Source organism: Patiria miniata, unplaced genomic scaffold (genome assembly GCF_015706575.1).
Source record: "Patiria miniata isolate m_02_andy unplaced genomic scaffold, ASM1570657v1 HiC_scaffold_24, whole genome shotgun sequence".
Taxonomy (NCBI): Eukaryota; Metazoa; Echinodermata; class Asteroidea; order Valvatida; family Asterinidae; genus Patiria; species Patiria miniata.
This window is the reverse complement of record NW_024037063.1, coordinates 5,130,450-5,148,788: the sequence shown is the minus strand read 5'-3', so window position 1 is coordinate 5,148,788 and position 18,339 is coordinate 5,130,450. Positions and strand designations below refer to the sequence as shown.

The window sequence follows — 18,339 nt, the reverse complement described above, 5'->3', positions numbered from 1 at the left end:
CCTTGACGCTTTTGACGCAGTTTTGGACCATTGAATTTCTCAACCCGAAATATGCTCGTGGTATTTTTCATACAATCTCAGAATGGATGAAGTTTTCCGTTAATTCGCCGTTCCCTGTTAACGAGAAATTAATGTACATGTACGTGTGTATACTTCATCGTGCACGGCGAGGCAAATAAAGACGAATTCAGTTTCCTTTCTGATTTTCCGAAACGTATTGCAGCGATTTGGCTGACACCAACACTTTATTAAATAATCGTTATTGCATTGCATTCATCAAAGACAGTGGTCCCACCTTTTCCTACTGCTATCCAATTGTTCAAAACTTCGCAATAATGACAGCAAATGCATGCCCATATCATAACAATCATTCTTAACCCCACATCATTTATTTTTCCCAAGGTCAGCGAAAGGGGCCGCTATAACACCCCTACACCTTCAGCCAAAAGCTGTGCAAAATTAGTTTATTTATACCGAATCCATGGACCAAAACTTAAGGGAAAACTTAAGCAAAACATTCGATTTCTTATTGCAACTCCGCGAAATTAGGCATGATAAGATTGTAAGCTTGGTCTTGCTGCAGTTCTTAGGAGATAGAGCAAATGAGTTGCAGTCAAAATATACTTTAATCAAAATTCTAAAATGTAGATGCTGCACACTGCATTACTACTAAGTGTTTATACACGAATGAATTAAGCCAACTGCGAGTCAGGTTATAGAGAATAAATTATAACAATCGTATAAATAATACAGTTATTTTAACTTCAATGATGCTCGGAGTGTTCTTCTTCTTCTAAATCTAAAACGCTTTGACACTCCAAGGTCTTAGTTTCCAATTTCAGCCAAAATTTAAAATACAACAAGAGGTGGCACATATGCTTCCAAAATTTTCGTATCAATTTTGTTTAATTAAATTTTAATTATCCAACACACTTTTATTAATCAAGTGTAATCATTCAAGAGTAGAATTGCCAACTGGCATTTCATTCATGCTCGACTACAGTGTCCAACCAACATACTCTTTGAAAACACTAACACCACTTAGGTCTTAATTGGTATTTGAAGATGACAATCATGATCTCTTTTATTAAATCATAGTTTCCGCTTGTTATGATAAGTAAACAGAATACATTCTTTGAACAAAGAAATGAACGAAGAACTACTCCTTTGGTTCCAGTCTATGGGGCTGAGTTCCAGAGTGACGTAAATCGACGCGTCTGCTTGCCTCTGCCAACTCTCGTCGAATCTGGCGATCATCGCCCCACACTATGTCATGTTCGACCATAGTAGCAAGGCGACGAATAAGACTGCTAGTTCCTGGGAGAACTGCAGGGTTCGGTTCTGGTTCCGGCTCAGGCTCTGGTTCAGGCTCCGGTTCAGGCTCCGGTTCAGGCTCCGGTTCTGGTTCTGTTTCTGGTTCCGGTTCTGGTTCTGGTTCTGGTTCCGGTTCCGGTTCTGGTTCCGATTCCGGTTCTGGTTCCGATTCCGGTTCCGGTTCCGGTTCAGGTTCAGGTTCTGGTTCAGGATCTGCTTCTGGCGCCCCTCCTCGTTCCGCCAGAAGCTTTTGGAGTCGCTCTACCTCTGCGTTCAAAGAATTGATCGTGTCTTTAAGTTCCTCAGTTTGATCTGTGAGTTCGAAGGACTGCGTGTTTAGACCTTCAGCGCGCACATCCATCGGAGCCAAATCATGAAGTTTCTGGTGAACACCTTGACACTTTGTCCCGGTGTTCAGCAACGTCTTGTTGAAACGTCTCAATCGGTCTTTGGTGAAATATCTGCCCGTGAGAAAATACAGACTCATGAATTATTCAAAGCTCTGTCAACCAAACCCCTAGCTACCACCAAGAGAAACTCATTAAATTGAGACCGAAAATTGTGGGGCGCTATCCATGTTATTGTTAAAAAATATATCACAGTATGCAATCAATGTTTTCATGGGAAAAAAAGTTCACTGAACTGCTAACGAAATACAGAGTGTATCCAAAAATGCAAACAAAATTTAACGGAATGCAGACGTACAATGTGTAACCAACATAATAAAAAATTATAGGTATGGTTTAAAAGACAAAGTTATGAGTAATTTCCAAGAGACGTCAAATTGACCAGGGGACCAAGTTTTCAATTTTAGGCAGGGGGACAAAGGTTGCCTGGCCTACAAAAAATGTCTTTAGCGAGTAAACACAATTCTAAACACTTTCTTGCTATCAGTTTGTAAACATGTTTACATGCTAAACATTTTTGCAATTTGAAAGATTACTTTTCGGGGTGCCGCGCCCTTAAACGATTGACATTGTAACTTTAAAACCTGATATTAAACACGAGATAGAAATGTGGTCTTACCTCAAAGATAACAGGTCGTTCTTAAGTTGTCTAATGTCTCTGACGCTTGCTCCTTCTGCATTCTGTGATTCAGCCGAGAGATTCTGCTGTATGTAACGGCTGCTTATCAGCTTGATAACCCTCTTCAAAGTAAAACAGAAAAGAGAAGTTGAACTGTACTTGAAATTCGAGGATTTATCAAGTGAAGCGATTATCTCTAAAAAAAAAAAAAACCAGAGGCTTTTTATTCGACCTATCAGTCAGCATGCTCTGACCGTCATACGCAGAATGCTTAAGCTTCCAGAAAAATCAGTGGTGTTGGGAATCAAAACAATTCAGTATTGGTTTTGCCCTATACCAAATTTTGTTATTAAAAAAAATGTACACTCGGTGTTGTCCCAAGTGATTGTGAGACAACAAAAAATCACTACTAGGTGGGACTTGAGCCCACGACCTCCTGCTTACTAGTGCAGACGTCTTACCACTGGATCACCGAGCTTTCCAGGGTCGGCTGGCTAGTTCAAATCTGATTTAGCAGTGGGTATCGTGATCAAATTATTCATGACTAATAATCAAAACAAGTTGTCCAGTGTTTTGAAACAAGAAATAAAAATGCAGATGTCTGCCGTTTGCTTACCGAGTAATCGTCAAGTTCGTTCTTGGCGTGGATGTGTTTCTAAAATGAAATCGGATTGTGAAGACGAATTATAAACACTAAAACATCAACAATTGATTCAGTTCGGCAGACTTATCACACTTCTGCTCAGAAATTTAACACTGAAACTAAAAAAAAGGACTAAAAAAACACTAACGGCAATGGTGACACACTTATTCTCAACGAGACGTAATTCACACTGACATTTGGCAGAACTCTCATTTCTTTTTTTGTGGCAAAATCAACCACCTCAAAACGGCTTGGTACATTTTGCCTTTAGTAATAGAGAGTCGTAAACTCACTTTGTTCTTGCGTTTTCGCCGGACGCACTCGATATAGTTGCCGATAACAGCGCGCAGGAATCGCCAGATGCTCTTGAGGGACGGGATGAGATTGAAGGGAGGCGGTAAGGTGCCGACGGGATGCAGGTAGATGTCCCAGATGATAGCTCGGTGAAACTTCCACTCCGTGTCAGAATCTTCCTGTTGAGGCAGGAGGAATGGAAGGATGGATTGATCAATGAGAAGTCTGAAGTTAGAGCTTTTCTTGTGATGGACCTTTTCATCTGTGTCTAATGATCTTCTTGCATCCTCAAAATCCAGCAAAGCGCACGAACCTAATTAATGACACATTAGTTCTGGGTAGAACATGTTCCAGGTACAGGGTAAACATAAATTGGATTGACTTTCCTTAATTAGGCAAAGTCCTCCAAAACTTCCTTGTGATTTATAAAAGATCTGGGAATGGTAATAGGGGTAACTGTAGGGTTTTGCCCTTCATCGACGTGATGCTATTACGTGGACATAGCACTCAGGTAAGAGAGTCATAAGCTCATATGAGGGACTCCAACCAGCGACTTTCTGCTTATATACCGCTTGATGAAGGTTTGATGAAAAAGAAAGGTTAAGAAGAGTTCTTGAATATAGCTGCTATCAGCTGAAACATCTTTCGTATTTCAGTGCCTACCTCCACTATATTGTAGGTGTTGGACAGCATGCCGATGAGGGCGTTCAGCAGAATCAAGACACCAACCACCAGGTAGGTGGCGTACAGAAACGTGCCAATCATCTCAGCCAGGACATGGTTTGACGACGACAACTGTAAGGTGTCCAGCTCGGTGAAGCCGAAGAGTGTCCAGAACAATTCCACCAGCGTGTCGGGGAATCTGGGGGCAATTAGATAGGAGTTTGTTAATGAATTACACGCAGAATAACCATAAGTCAATCACAAGTACAAATTACCATTGGCACATTCTTATAGCATTATAACTTTGGACATTAAGTCAAAGCAATAGTTGTTTCAGCTGAGCTTAATTTTGTGTCCCTCAAATGGATGCATAACCTTTGTGTGGATATCAAAATGAATATTGAAGGATACTAGATTCAGGGTGGTTTGGTTTATTTTTCCAAGTGAAATTAACACAGATAGTTAAGGAAATTCTTTAAGGCCTCTACTCTGCAAAACAAAAATCTTAGATTAGGAAAAGTTCAACTTGTAACTTACTCAGCAAACTTGACGACATTACAGGAGGCTTCATCACCCCCTTCTCTCAGGCAGGCCAGACTCTCCGATTTGCCAGCCGAGAAGTAATTCTGCGTCATTCCCACAGCAAAGGCGAACCACACGATGATGAAGATGACGATGAACTTGATGAAGTCACCGCCCATGGAGCCCAAGGAGATGCGTAAGGGACCCAGTGAGGCGCTGACCATCAGCATGTTGGTCAATCGCATCAGGGAAATCATCATTGCTATCCCGTAGAGAGCCTCAGAGACTAGGATCGGATCGTAGGTATCAGCTGCAATGTGTATCAGATAGTAGTCTGGTAAAACGCTTCCGTTAGTTGCAGCCACTGGAGCGTTGACTGTAGCTGCCGGGGAACCGTACCGGCAGGCCAGACCAGAGAGCGCCCGTACCAGAACCGAGTCCGTATCGTCCCGGAACGAGGATGTAAGGTTCTGTTGAAAGGTGCTCATGACTGAGGTCACGTGAGTGAGGATATCACGTGATTGGTCAGGGGTGAGGTCGTCGACTGCCCGGGCACTCCGGCTAGACGAGATATTGGGAGACAGCTTTTGGGAAGAAATCAAAACAACTTTTTATTTTTTTTTAGTTATCTAAACAAGTGTATGGTCATCGCAAATTAAATTGACAATTTTGACAACGTAACAATATCGGGGCATCATGCAGGGCAACAAAGCGATTAAGTCTGCTCAAGATGAAAACCCTATGAGGAGAACCCAACCTCATTTTTAGGACACTAAAAAGGTTAAACTTGGGTATGATGACGGGTACTTTGTGGTGTCCTGGTTTCTGCAACACATGACCCACAGCTTGGGTCCCCTCCAAGTACTAACATATCAGTCAACGATGCCAACCAAGATTATGCACTTACTCTACCTTTCACAGGGCAAATCGTTGCACTGCTAAAAATGTCCAACTTACGTTGATTTCCCAGTCCCACTGCAGGAAGAAGATGGTAATATACAAAGCGACGATGATAGCTTCTTGGATGTTGGTGGAGTAGTTGATGAATCGTCTCCCACCTTGCTTCCAAATGATCTTGATGTGCATCCAAAATACACCTGTAAAGTTGAAGATGGGGACATGTTTTTTTTTTCAAGAATGAGAAAGTACCCCTTAACTGTTTAATCCCTTGGTTGCACGGCATTCTAGTCCCCCCCCAGAGCCTCCAGAACAAAGATACTTACAAAATATAGACCGCGTTATATAGGTAGTCAGATCTGTATTAAGCTTTCATTTGTCACTTTACTGGGACAAAGAAATTTTAATTGTAGGAGTTTTCTCAGGAAAGATGCCAACCTACCGGTGTTCCACAGGAGAATGGTGAGCCGTAGTACCCCGCTCAGTGTAGGATCGGTCGCTCGCTCCGTCACACCCAGGGCTATGATCAGACCAATAAAGGTCAGACTCGAACCCAGACTCAAAAGCATCATCACATACCTGAGGTACAAAAAGTAAACGAACAGTGTGGTTTAGGCGTGGCTTTTTTGGTCCTATTTATGGCCGATTAATTGGTCTTCGTGATAACAACTTCAAACATCGCAAGTAACAAGTTCGTTTTAGATTGTGAAAGCCACAAAGTAAACATAACGCACGGCTCACTTTAAACAAGATAAAGTTTCTTAACGTTGATGCGTGCTTGTTGCAAAAAGTCCATCTTTGACTTTCTATCCTATCAGTAGAGGTTTTGAATTTTTGGTCTTAAACTTAGCTCTGAATGATGAAGATGACTTATCCTCAATTACATCAATGTAAGTACATGTACATTTTAGCCAGCTTTAGAGATATAAACAATGTTTGTTTTTCGGAGACATTTTAAATACTTACGGGACACGAACGAAGCGGACGACGGGCGGTATAGGAAACAGAATATATACGAGGCAAATGATTGGGTAGAAGATGATGACGAAAAGGGCCAGGAATACTCGATGGAGGGCGCCCTTGGCATTCCAAGACAGCAGATTCCGAAAGAAATGCGCCACCAGCACCTTCTGTGAATGGGGATGCGCTATGAACTGAAAGTATGGATAATAGTTGAGGCTCTGTGAATTATTTGTTTCCAAAGACGTTCTTAATGCACTTTCCAAGATTACTGCTTCCGTTCAAAGACTGCCTGAGAAGTCCTATATTGAAACAAACTTAAAGTTACCTTTGCCAAGTCCGGCACAATGAGTTTTCTTGCAATTTACATTGAAAGTATAGTCCACAGTCCAAGGATTTTGGAAAAATGGCATGTCTGGCAAAGTACAGCAAGACTGCTCACCGAGAAGAAAATGAGATACTTACGTTTTTCTGTCGGTAGCGGATGGCTTCGGATACCTTGGCTAAGGAATGTTGCCTCCCTTCACGGTCTCTGTATTGATCGGTCTTGTGGTATCTGAACAACCCAAGAACCTGTTAATACACAACATCCAAAATACCACGTCAATATTTAATGAGCCACCGGTTCAATGGGTACACTTCACCTTGCAGCAAGGTCATACTGTTTTCTGCGGAGAAGCGTTTGTTGCCATTTTTTATTATGATTGTCGCCTTTGACGAGTAAAGACCTTTGGAAAGCCATTCAAGTGAGGGCCACAAAAAAAGAGAGCAAAACGAGGCTCAGAAAGACAAGGTCAAAGATGGAGTTTATGATAATGAAGCGTAATATTACCATGATGAAATATATAGCATTGAAGAATAAAAATTAACCACGATTGTGGGACATAGTGGTACAAGAGAATCTAATAGCAGATACACCTGATACAGAAGGGTTTGACTTAACAAGCAGGATTGAAATCGTACCTCTTCGGTTGACGCCGACTGGCCCAAAAGCTCCGCAGCAAATTTTTCCACGCTTTCGGCGAGGGCGTCAAACTCTGCGCCGAAATCTTGCCACGCGTTACCCAACAGCCGTAGCCTCTTACTCATCTGGGGGGGGGGGGGATGGAGACTTATTCAAACTTTGTGAAAGTACAAACAAATAATTATTTTAAAATCACTTAGATTTTTAATAATATAAGTCACTCGCAACTTACTGTAGGTCTAAGTCAGAGCTGGATGTACTTACTCGATTATTAGCACGAATGTGGCATCATCAAAAAGTGGTATTAAAATAATGTCTTGGTTACATCACATTTTCAGAGTGTACCTAATTTCTGTCCAACCCCTAACCCCCTAGGCATTTTTGCTAGGATGCAACCTCAATCTTGAAGAATATTCCAACTACCTCCATGTTTACATTGCATACAGCTTCAATCCTCCAAGATCATCCATTATTTCTTGAATGTGGTCCTTGGAGGGGTGACCACTGCCTCAATCCTGCAAAATCCTCCAGCAATCACTGTCAATATGTTGAGGCAGAGCCAGTGACATCCTGGAGCAGTGAGGATGATTTCAAGTATAATCTAGGCCTATAAACAACACAAGGTCCGGCCTAAGACTTTGACACAGTGCATCCTCAAAAATCTGCCACAGAATTGTTTTTGCCAAAAAAGCCTCCATCCTTCAAAATCCCTCACTTATGCAAGGAGGAGTTTTGAGGATTTCGGAAGGTTAGACACTGTAATGTCACACACCTTGAAAGCATGACCCAGAACATCAAACTGTGTCGTCATCATGTACGCGGGCTGTGACAGGGCGCGGTAGATGTGAAGCGTGGAGACGGCTTGAGTCAAGGTCACATCCACCCCCATTGAGATCTTCGGGATCTCTATGATCGCTCCAAGATCAACTAGCATCTGTTGATGAAAGGTGTTGTGATGATCAGAATGATGGTGACGAATGGATAAACTCTTCTGTCACTCAGATCAAATTTGACCCGCGATCCGGATTTTATTTGACCCGGCACTTTTCTGGGTCAAAATTGACACTTGTTTGGGTCAGAATGACACTTTTGCCACGGTCTCACAGAAGTGTTATTTTGACCTGGAACAGTGTCAATTTTGACCCTGGCCAGGTTTTGATGCTAATGCAAATTTCCATATTCATGAACAAAAGTGTGATGTATTTTCAGGCAGAAACCTCAATATGTCACAGCTATTTCAACACTAAAAGTTGCCAGAATTTCGGATAATTCTCTGTATAGTATTAAAATGTTCTTTTCTTTGGTGATTGGTTGTATCAGTACACGGCAGGAAGCCAATAAGCAAACATTTCTCGAAAAAATATTTTCCAAAAGCAACTTTTTGGGTTCCCAATTCTAACAGAAAACCCCTAAACTGAACATTGTCTTTATGAAATGACATCACAGCAACAGCGCCCTCAGATGTCCCGAAAAGCATGGAAATGTTCAATAAATGTTCAATGTTCAATAAAATTCACCAAAAAGGAGTGTCACATATTTTTCATACATCAAAGAGGAGTAGAAAATGCACAAAATATGTTTCTAAGAAAAATTCACTTCATGGACCCTGAAAGAATTATGGTTCCTTCATATCCAAAGGTAGGCCCCTCTTTCGTAATCCGACCTCCTCAGACTATTTGTTTCGGTTCCTCATCCATGAAGGATGAAAGAAGACATTCAACACAGCTGATTTACAGCAGATCAGACTTGTCTGTGATGAGCAAAGAACATCACACGCAAGAGTTGTTGTGTGATAAGTCTTCCTTAAGAAGACTCCAAAGAAACCACCATCGATTTCACTATGCTCATGATTTTGATGTTACCCTGAATGAGGAAAGGCATCATTAAGGGTTGAATTTAGGAACTTAAACAATAACGGTCTTAGGCCCAAAAAAAGTCTCCGGGTTTTTTTTTCAATGAAAGATGATGTCTCAAAACCGCCAAACTCACTGGTTTGACTGGAATCCTGCTGCTGCATAATTTTAACGTGTTTTTAGATCGAGTATAAGCTTTATGTGGCCTCTCTGGACTCCCATATATTTCCACTAAGTTTAGTCGGGCACCATTTGCAGTTATCAGCCGACATTTGAAGAAGAAAAAAACGGTAAAAAAAAACCCGCGTCGCCGCACAACTTTTGGGGCAAGCTCCTTACCAGAAACCGGAGACTTTTTTTGCCCTACCCTGTCGTGTTGATCAGCCAGTATCGTATGGAATTTGGATATTACAAATGTACAGTGCAGTATGAAATGCGGATTTTTACTGCCACATGTTCCCAATGTTTTGTGAACTGACATGCGCAATTGGACCTAAGGGACTTTTTTCATGGGGAACTATTTCCTACCACACACTTACCTTCACGACCTCGAAGTTGTTGTGTTGGGCGGCGAGAACGATGGGCGTAAGCGCCGGGTGAAAATCGTCATTATCGCAGGATGCATTCAAGACAACTTTACAGACTTCCTATTGATAAAGGGTGGAAGGGTTGACAAAAGGAAAACTGCATATAGAGACATGCTCCTCTCCCATCACGTGTTTTAAATGTTTAAATAAGTTTTACCGAGATGCGCATGCGTAAGGCTGGTTTTGGTACAAGTGTTAAAGAATAGGTGGTATTTTTTTCAGGCTGGAGTTCACGTTTAACTTTTCAACTGACGAGAATATGATTACATGGCTGTGACATTAATCTAAAGTAACATGAGTTGTCATATTTAGTAATTGAAAGTTAACAGTTTCATTTTGTGTATTTCTCTTGTTGATAATGTTTACTCTGTATGTAAGGCTATGTGAATAAAGGAAAACCAAATTGACTTTTTTTCTGAGTTTTTGACATCCGTGACTGGAGGTTAATTGGCTTCAACTTCAGCTTTCAAAGTCAACTCAATCAAGCGGTTTTAAACAAATCCCGCTGAAATCAGTCTGTCGGTACATATTTTCAACAACCATGCTTCGGCAAGGAAAGCAACATGGCGTCCATGAGCCGTTCTAAAGTTCTGAACACACACGGCGACTTCAGTGGATCCCTAACAAAGAGCTGCCATATGCTTTCACGCCAGTCTGGCTCCGCTACACAATCCGATTCATGTTTTCAGAAGTAATCCCTCTTTGTGAGATCATTTCAATGCCCTCGCAGTGTGTTGCGTAAATGCCTATAGTGCTTTTTGAGGACAATAACCCGTAATGCCATACAATTCATTTTTCCAGGTGTTTTGGCGCTCTGCAGTTTACAAAAAAACGTTGGTTTCGTCCCTGGACTTCCGTGAAGCGTCCAAAGACTTTCAAAACACAACCATTGCTCGCGGTCAGTTCCACTCGAGGAAACAATCGCTTTTGATTCCCAGGATTTTTTACCAGGTCAATTTATTGGACAGAAAATGTTAAATAATAAGCAGAAACCTTTATAACAAAAGTAAACTCCAGAGGCCAAGTTGGACTTTCTGTTTTGCGTTCACCACAAAGGCTACAACAAAAAAGTCCTTAAGGCTTATTTTTTAGGGTATTTCAACGGTTCAACGGCGGTAAGGCATTTTAACAAACTTTACCGTTAACGATCATCTCATAAGCTGGGAGAGATTTCAATGCCTTTCGCCCGTACTATAGGATCGTGACAGGCCTTACAAAAAGTTGGAACAGACAATTGTCAAAATGCAAGGCCAAGTGCACTATTTTGGTCAGTATGAAAAGACCGTAGGCCTACACGTTATTGTTAGCTCAGAAAAAAGTATTTCTTGAACGAATCAATTCAACACTCAAAATTGTCTCTTATATAGTGTACATGTGTTACCATTAGGCATTAAGCATCAAGTATTGCCAGCCTGATAACTTGGAGCGATTGGGCCCTTCAGTTGCGTAATTATAGGGACGTTCTCCCCGCATATAAGCTTCTGTCACCCCCTAGAAAACGGGGCCTGTAGTCCCCTACCCCCGTAAGTTGAACCCCAGCTATTCACTTGGGCTTATCTTCCACACGTTTACAAAACTATTTTGGTTGAAACTGGCCCATTTTGCCCGCAGGTATTCAACTTTTTCTTTACATAAGGCTGGGTTGAAAAAAAAATGGGTGATGAATATTTTTTTTACAGAACAAGCGGCCACGGTAACCGTTTGCGTAGGTGAGGCGGGTAGTTCCTGGTACCGTGGGCCGTGTTTTCGTCGCTCTTGTCCGTATCGCAGCAGGCTGGTGTTGGTTAACCAAGAACGAACAACTGTGCGAGCAAAGTTCACTCTAAAACAACTTGAAAATAAAACACCGCTCAATGACGTCAATGGGTGTGTTGTGGAACTTTCTGGAAGTCGATGAGTAACTTGATATTTCAAAATTCCTCACGAGCTTGCCTCCGTTTTGTCAAGGTGTTAGAACTGGTTTGCATTTGAACACCGACGCCGTTCCACTGTGTGAACTTCACAAACGAACCGTTTATTTCTCATTTTCATTTTTGCAGGTGTATGCCCACTTAATCAATGGACCAAGTCTTATGGGTTTTTGTCTTTCTGATTATATCCATCAACTACAAGTTTGGTTGTCTTATTTTTCTGTATCAGTTAGCTCCCGCCTAAAGCAACACACCTATATACTTTATTCACGATAGACCATTTAAATTGAAGCGAGGTAAACTCTTAATTTTGGAGTAGAAACTTGTAGTAGTACTTGCGAGTAGAAATGAAAGCGCTGAAATAAAAGTTCATAACAAGTAAATACCAATCTGCTCTGATGAACAATTTAAAATTTGTGATTAAACATATTCTATTTAAGCCACATTAAAATAAAATTAAAGTGAGGCTTGGAATGCACTCCGATCCTAAAATAGTCTGGCACCATCCCATTCCACAGTTTACAATTTGTAAAATTGATTCAGGGAACACGATTGAAAATGGCTTCCCTCGTGAATAAGGTGTATAGTTTTTAATACTGATCTACGTTTTGTTATTTTACCTGCATAGGTCTATTGTAAATGTAGCTCTTGTGAAACAACATGAAGAGTTCATCCTTACGATAACTCGACTTCGTTTAAATATTTCTTTTTTCGGGAGCTCATGGAATACAATTTTTTAAAAAATGTCATGCGAGTTGATAGGGAATAATAGGTCATGTTTTTGTCAAAATTGGAATGAATTAAGATATTGAACAGCATTTTAAAATGCATCCCTTCTATCTGATGCCACATGTGGGACATGTCTATGTTCCTTTATAGTGGGCAGCAGTAGATACTGACACTGAATTTTAGATAACTAATCCTGCCCTCAATGAGGGCGTGCTGGTCGGCCTTGGGAAGGGTCGATTAATTATATCGAATATTAAAAAAACCCATTGGTGCATTTGTTACAAATATAATGAAGGTTTGGAAAGAATGTAGTATCCAGACGCCACTTCTTTGGGTGTGTACAAAGTCCATGGAGAGTCAAGTGCAGTTTTTTAAAGTATTTTCTAACAACATTGGAAATGTTTCTCAGTCCCAGTTTCATGTCTTTTCAACATTTTTGCAATGAATGGCCTTCATTGAGATAAAATATGATGAACAAAATGTGGCATCAGGATGCTTCCGAAGCTGTTTATTTACCAAAAGTTACCAATAACCAACACATTTGGGGACTAGACAATGACACTGTAGCTGACGAGAACTTACGAGGATTTGCGAGAACTTACCGGGTTGGAAGCCAAGTGCCGACATATGGTACGGATGGCGTCCTCAAAATTCTCCTCAATGCAGCGAATGAGCGCGTCACCCAGCGGAATATTGTGATTCAGAAGAGTGGCGATTGCATCTGGAAAATAACAATAACTAAATAATGACTACCCGAGAGATTGAAAGTTCAAGGTTATATATTATTGACGCTATGTAAATTGACCATTATTTGGAATATATCAGATTTTACAAGTGGTTTAACAAGAGGTTTTCTAGTAGGTTGAAGGTCACTGCACAATACTTGGAAAAACACACACTAATGTTCTGTATGATGGTAAATTATAGAGCACTGTGTACCTCATGGGGGTTGTGTACAAAGTAAAATGGCGAGTCGTGATTTTGTTTTTGCGGCTTTCAGTATTACAAAACAAAATCGAAATTTTCGTAAGTCTTAAATTTGTCCACTTTATCACTGAGGTTATTATACGATGTAAGTGTGCCGCCAGGATACAACATTAAACCGATATCTGGTAGTTATTCAAAAATATGAACTAAGGCAATATGGCACAAACAATTTGCGGTGATCAATTTGTAAAAATAGTAGTAATAATAATAATTAATTTGTTTTGCAATTATGTCTACATCAAAGTGGGTCCAAAATCTTTATATATGAATGAAAGATACATTTCCAGCATCTTATAAGACTTGAATTTTTGGAGACGTAAAAAAAAGCTTTACCTAGAAACCCTTCTTCGATAGCCGTGACGTAGAGCGACAACCCACGAAAGTCCCTACAAGCCGCTGCGTCCCATCCGCTATCCTGCCACTGAGTCAGCAACTCATCCAACCGGTAAGCATCTCCAGTCTTGATGACTTCAAGAATCTCCTCCACCCGGCTGTCTCGGACCTCACTGGGCTCGCCAATCGAACCGTCGCTATCGAGGTCCTCCCCGTCCAGCACGAGCCGTCCCGGGTCGCCCATGGTGCGCCGTGAGACACCGCCGAGGACGTCCGGGAAACTGGCTGCTGACACTCCTCGGTTCGTACACGAACTATTGTCTCCTCAAAGTATACCTATATTCCTCACAAACAGATAAATTTCCCTACACCAGCTGCACAGAGCAACCTGGAATGCCTCCAGTTATTCTGTTCCAGAGGGTTTACTTCAAACTTGCTGAATAAAACTATGAAACTCAGAAAGTTCAAACGAGTTTCATGCATGCGTTTGCTAAGTGCTAGAATGGTGTATTTCAATGTTGCATTACGCACTACCGTGCCTTTTCTCGCTTTGAAGGTTTGTGATTCATTCAACCGGCAATTTGACCCTTTGACCAAATCCACACAGAGACGTGTTTTCAAAGCAAATAGTTTTTTCTGCGGTGTTAAACAGGTCCCCCTGCGTTCCATTGTCTACGTACAGCTATTCGTCACACCAAATACCATTTCACAGACAACTTCATTTTTATTCCGCGTGAGCAGATGTCTGGCGTTCATCCAAGCATGTCGTGGCTCCAGATGGTACAAAAGTCGACCATCAATTTCCCTCCCCGAGTCTAGATTACCGCAGTCAGTAATCCAACTATTCCATGGATGATATATATCATAAACTTGAAACTAACGACTAATCAACAGCCAAATGTTTCAAAGAAATATGGAGTATATAATAGTTTAATAGCTCTCAGGTTTAGTTTTTTCATATCTGCCACGCCATCGTCACTTGATTAATAGTATGCAAATAATGAAAGTTTATGAGTGCAATCCATGGATGATATATATCATAAACTTGAAACTAACGACTAATCAACAGCCAAATGTTTCAATGAAATATGGAGTATATAATAGTTTAATAGCTCTCAGGTTTAGTTTTTACATATCTGCCACGCCATCGTCACTTGATTAATGGTATACAAATAATGAATGTTTATGAGTGCAATGGTTACAATACTTGAATAAGGTGATTGATGGATGTTCGCCTCGTGGAGCGATACATTCCCTCTGTCACCGAATGAACTTATTCTTTCCATTTTCACGAATGTGAAACATTCATTATGCGTTTTATACAACACCTGAATAAAATAGAGCTCGTCATCTGATTGGTCAGCCACTAATAGTGTTACCATAGAATAGAACTTCCATTATTTCTCTGCTGCCGGGCCGTGAGGTGAGACGAATAATTCTACGACAGGTCCTTTTCTTTCAGAGGACCTAAATGTGTATATATTTCGACATTGGGGAGGGGGAATTTAACCCCCTCACAAGAAAATCGAACAAAAGAGGACAAAACAGAACTAATAAGGTAAAAGAAAAGGATAAAAGAAAAGAAAAGACTCGAAGTTAATATTTTACTGCACATTAAATGCATATTATAAGATTGGAAACCCTCGGAAAGGGCTATAAAACGCGGCGATATGTACATAAATACGTACATGTATACGAATGGTTTCAACAGCGCCCAAGCGTCCAATGATGTCCCCCACCCCCTCTACCCCCCCCCCCCCCTTCCCCCTCGCCCCTTTGCAATATTTCCACGGCCGGGGATTTTTCTATGTGGCCCAAAAATTATTTCTTTGCCCCTCACTTGGCCTCCCTCAAAAAATAAATTAATAAATAAATTACCAAAAAAATTGATCCTGGAGCCGCCATTCGCTGAACTCTTCCCCCGTTGGATCCTGCACGGACGGTTAGTCAAGACAGACAAAGCTCTCCAACTCTTGGTTGATTCCAAAAACTTAGTCTGTTTACTGCTTGCGATCCCTAATTCATATGTCCTTGATTTTTTTAAAAGCAACCTTTTTTATTCCCAGAAGACAGTGCAGATTATTTGGGACACCAAGGACACGCAACACGAGGACAGAGGGCCATAAGCCTTCAGCAGGCAACCAAATGACAAGAATCACCAAGAAAATTTGTCTGACAAAAAAAACTGCACAATGGTAGATGGTTGTTATCGGCATGCCCCCTTTCCCCAGTGTCCATCAGCAGGTGAAAGAGTTTACTGCTTTTTATCTCCTTGTAGAAGAAACTATTTTCTTTTTGTAAAATGCGTTACAGAAAACAACGTTATGCAAAAAATAAAACATTTTTTTTTCAAAGGTTTAACTGGTTCCTCTACAAAGTCCTTCGATGATTGCTTCCCCCACTCTTGCGAGAGTATACTGTCTGAGCGCCCTCTACGCTATCTATGTCGGTAATAATGAGCGTGTCTAGCGCCACCAAGCTCAAAATCAAAAGTGGTCCTGAAAACTACCACGAGATGGCGCTGTTACCTTTCAGTGCCCAACAGTACGGATTCAGCCAACCAGACACTGCGCATGCCCGGCTAACGGAAAGTTACAGCTGTGTCTCTGATTGTGTATTCGATTCGCGGGGGATCTTTGCTCGCTCGCTGGACGACACGAAACGCGTTTCAAATCCTACAGATGATGACTCGTCAGACCAACGCGTACGCATAGAATTACGCATTACAAAACAGCCGGTGGTGATTCACCTTCGTCGATGGTTGAAACCCAGACAACGGAGGATATGTGAAAGTTTATTTCTTTGGAGCAAAGTGACATTAAAGGTAACAATATTGGGAACGGAAGTGCCATCTGCTTCGGTAACAGTTTGGTAATGTAGTGTGTACGGTTGGAAGAAAAGACGAATGATATTCCTTCGCATCACTTGGAGTTCTGAACTTTGGAGATACGCCAATGGATAGAGGTGGAATTGTGTGATAAGGAAAACATGGAACTGCACTGAACTGCTGTAAACTAATTGCAGTATTTTGAGATATTGTCGTCACTCTGATAAACTTTTATTGAGGGCTTGCTAAGATGTAGATCGTAAACAGAAATGAAAAGGAAACGGTTATACGGAAGGAAAAGTACTGACAAAATGAACCGTGCTAATAGCCTGTGCATTATAAAACAGGACTGAAACTTGAACCGAGAATAAGCAGTTGGAGTATCACATCCTAATAATTCTTCGTCACAGCATCTCTGATTGAATTCCAAGTCGACCTTTCCAGCCACCTTCGGGCTTCTCAGCCTGTTATTGGTAATATTATCCCCGTCAGCATTCCCCAGGAAGATTCGGGAGAGGGGGTGATGCGCTTGGTCAGATAGAGAGGGGAACGAAGGGGAGACAGACGGCCAAAGATAACAAGCGTAGATGGCGTGCGACGCAGCGCGAAATAAACTTTAGAGCTTGGGAGATGTGAACGGGCTTGGCAAAGTACGTCACAGCCCGTAACCGCGCGTCGATCTGATGAAATAATCATTTTTTTCTCCATCTTCTTTGGAACAATCGACAGCGAATCATCATTCATCAACCGCTGTCGCTTTATTGCTAGCGTGAGGAGCGTCGTCCATGTTTGAATTTCAGCAGAAGCTTTGGCACCCAATGGATCGATTCGCTACGGGAAGGGGAATATTGTGTTGATTTTGACGTTATCTCAGAAGTGGAAGTTTTTTGTTGTTGCCTTATTGGCGCACTGAAGCGACGAATTGCAGACAACTCATCGAATTTTTAAAGTTCCTCTTTTTTGTTCAACGACATTGGGATGTAAATGAGCGCCACTCTATCCAAATTACCATATAGAGGCATTGCACACATCTTCGGTAGAGAAGAGTAACCTTCCGCAGTCTAGGGTTGAGCACATTTGATGTTCATGGATGATGAACCAGCATGTGATAACGTGTCCTGGATGGTCTTCAGAAGCACATCGTGCTAAAATTGACTGGATGGAACCAATAATCAAATCTTAAGTTATCCGCAAAAGGAAGACAACATTTTGGTTGTGTATCGCCATTGGGGAATGAAGAAGTAGCTCCAGAGCGTCAGCGGGGGAAAAAAACGGGTGTTTGGGAAAACAACGGTCTAAACTTGTTTGGTATAGCGATAATTATTTCCTTGTGGAAAGGGATGATAACCAGTGACGTAATCATGACGTCGTGTCCGTGGAAAATACGAAGGAAAAGTGGATCTTGGTGGTGTTTCTGGGTGTTTGTAGCGGTGCTAATACTCCTACGTAAGGAAGGTAAGCATCTAATTTCGCCGTGGGTTAGAAACTGAGCTTTAGAACGGAAGGAGTAATCTTCTTTGAATGGGCTGTTGGATGTTTTATAGTAAAACATTCCGTGAATAAGAATTTTAATCCTTGTAATCGACTGCTCTTTTTCTACGGCTTTTGGTTGACTGAAAAGTAGTTGTTTTAATTAATTCATGAACAAGTCGCAATGGTTTTCAAGGCAAAACAAATTGAGAAATGTTTTCAGGGATGGAAAGTAAACCCCAAGTTTAATACTACCATGACCAAAAAGGTCACAGTGTAGCCATGGATTAAAAATACAAAGAAGAGTCAATGGATGTTATTATTATTAATATTATTATTAACTATTTCTGGTAATGAAAC

General features: G+C 41.2%; 1 protein-coding gene across 2 annotated transcripts; it reads right to left on the bottom strand.

Annotated features, from left to right (window-relative positions):
* Positions 1-203: 203 nt before the first annotated feature.
* Positions 204-14,273, bottom strand: LOC119732394 (transient receptor potential-gamma protein-like). 2 transcript variants are annotated; one of them, XM_038205879.1, is made up of 15 exons: positions 13,683-14,271; positions 12,965-13,083; positions 9,676-9,783; positions 8,056-8,217; positions 7,283-7,408; positions 6,785-6,892; positions 6,326-6,513; positions 5,802-5,938; positions 5,420-5,559; positions 4,478-5,046; positions 3,941-4,139; positions 3,277-3,456; positions 2,957-2,995; positions 2,341-2,462; positions 204-1,775 (listed from the first exon to the last, which is right to left on the bottom strand). In XM_038205879.1, exons 1-15 carry the CDS (start codon positions 13,924-13,926, stop codon positions 1,160-1,162), a joined length of 3,057 nt encoding a protein of 1,018 aa, XP_038061807.1. In that variant the 5' UTR covers positions 13,927-14,271; the 3' UTR covers positions 204-1,159. The 2 variants fall into 2 exon arrangements, with proteins under 2 accessions (XP_038061807.1, XP_038061808.1); XM_038205880.1 differs by lacking the exon at positions 7,283-7,408 and having other exon boundaries at positions 13,683-14,273.
* Positions 14,274-18,339: the final 4,066 nt, after the last annotated feature.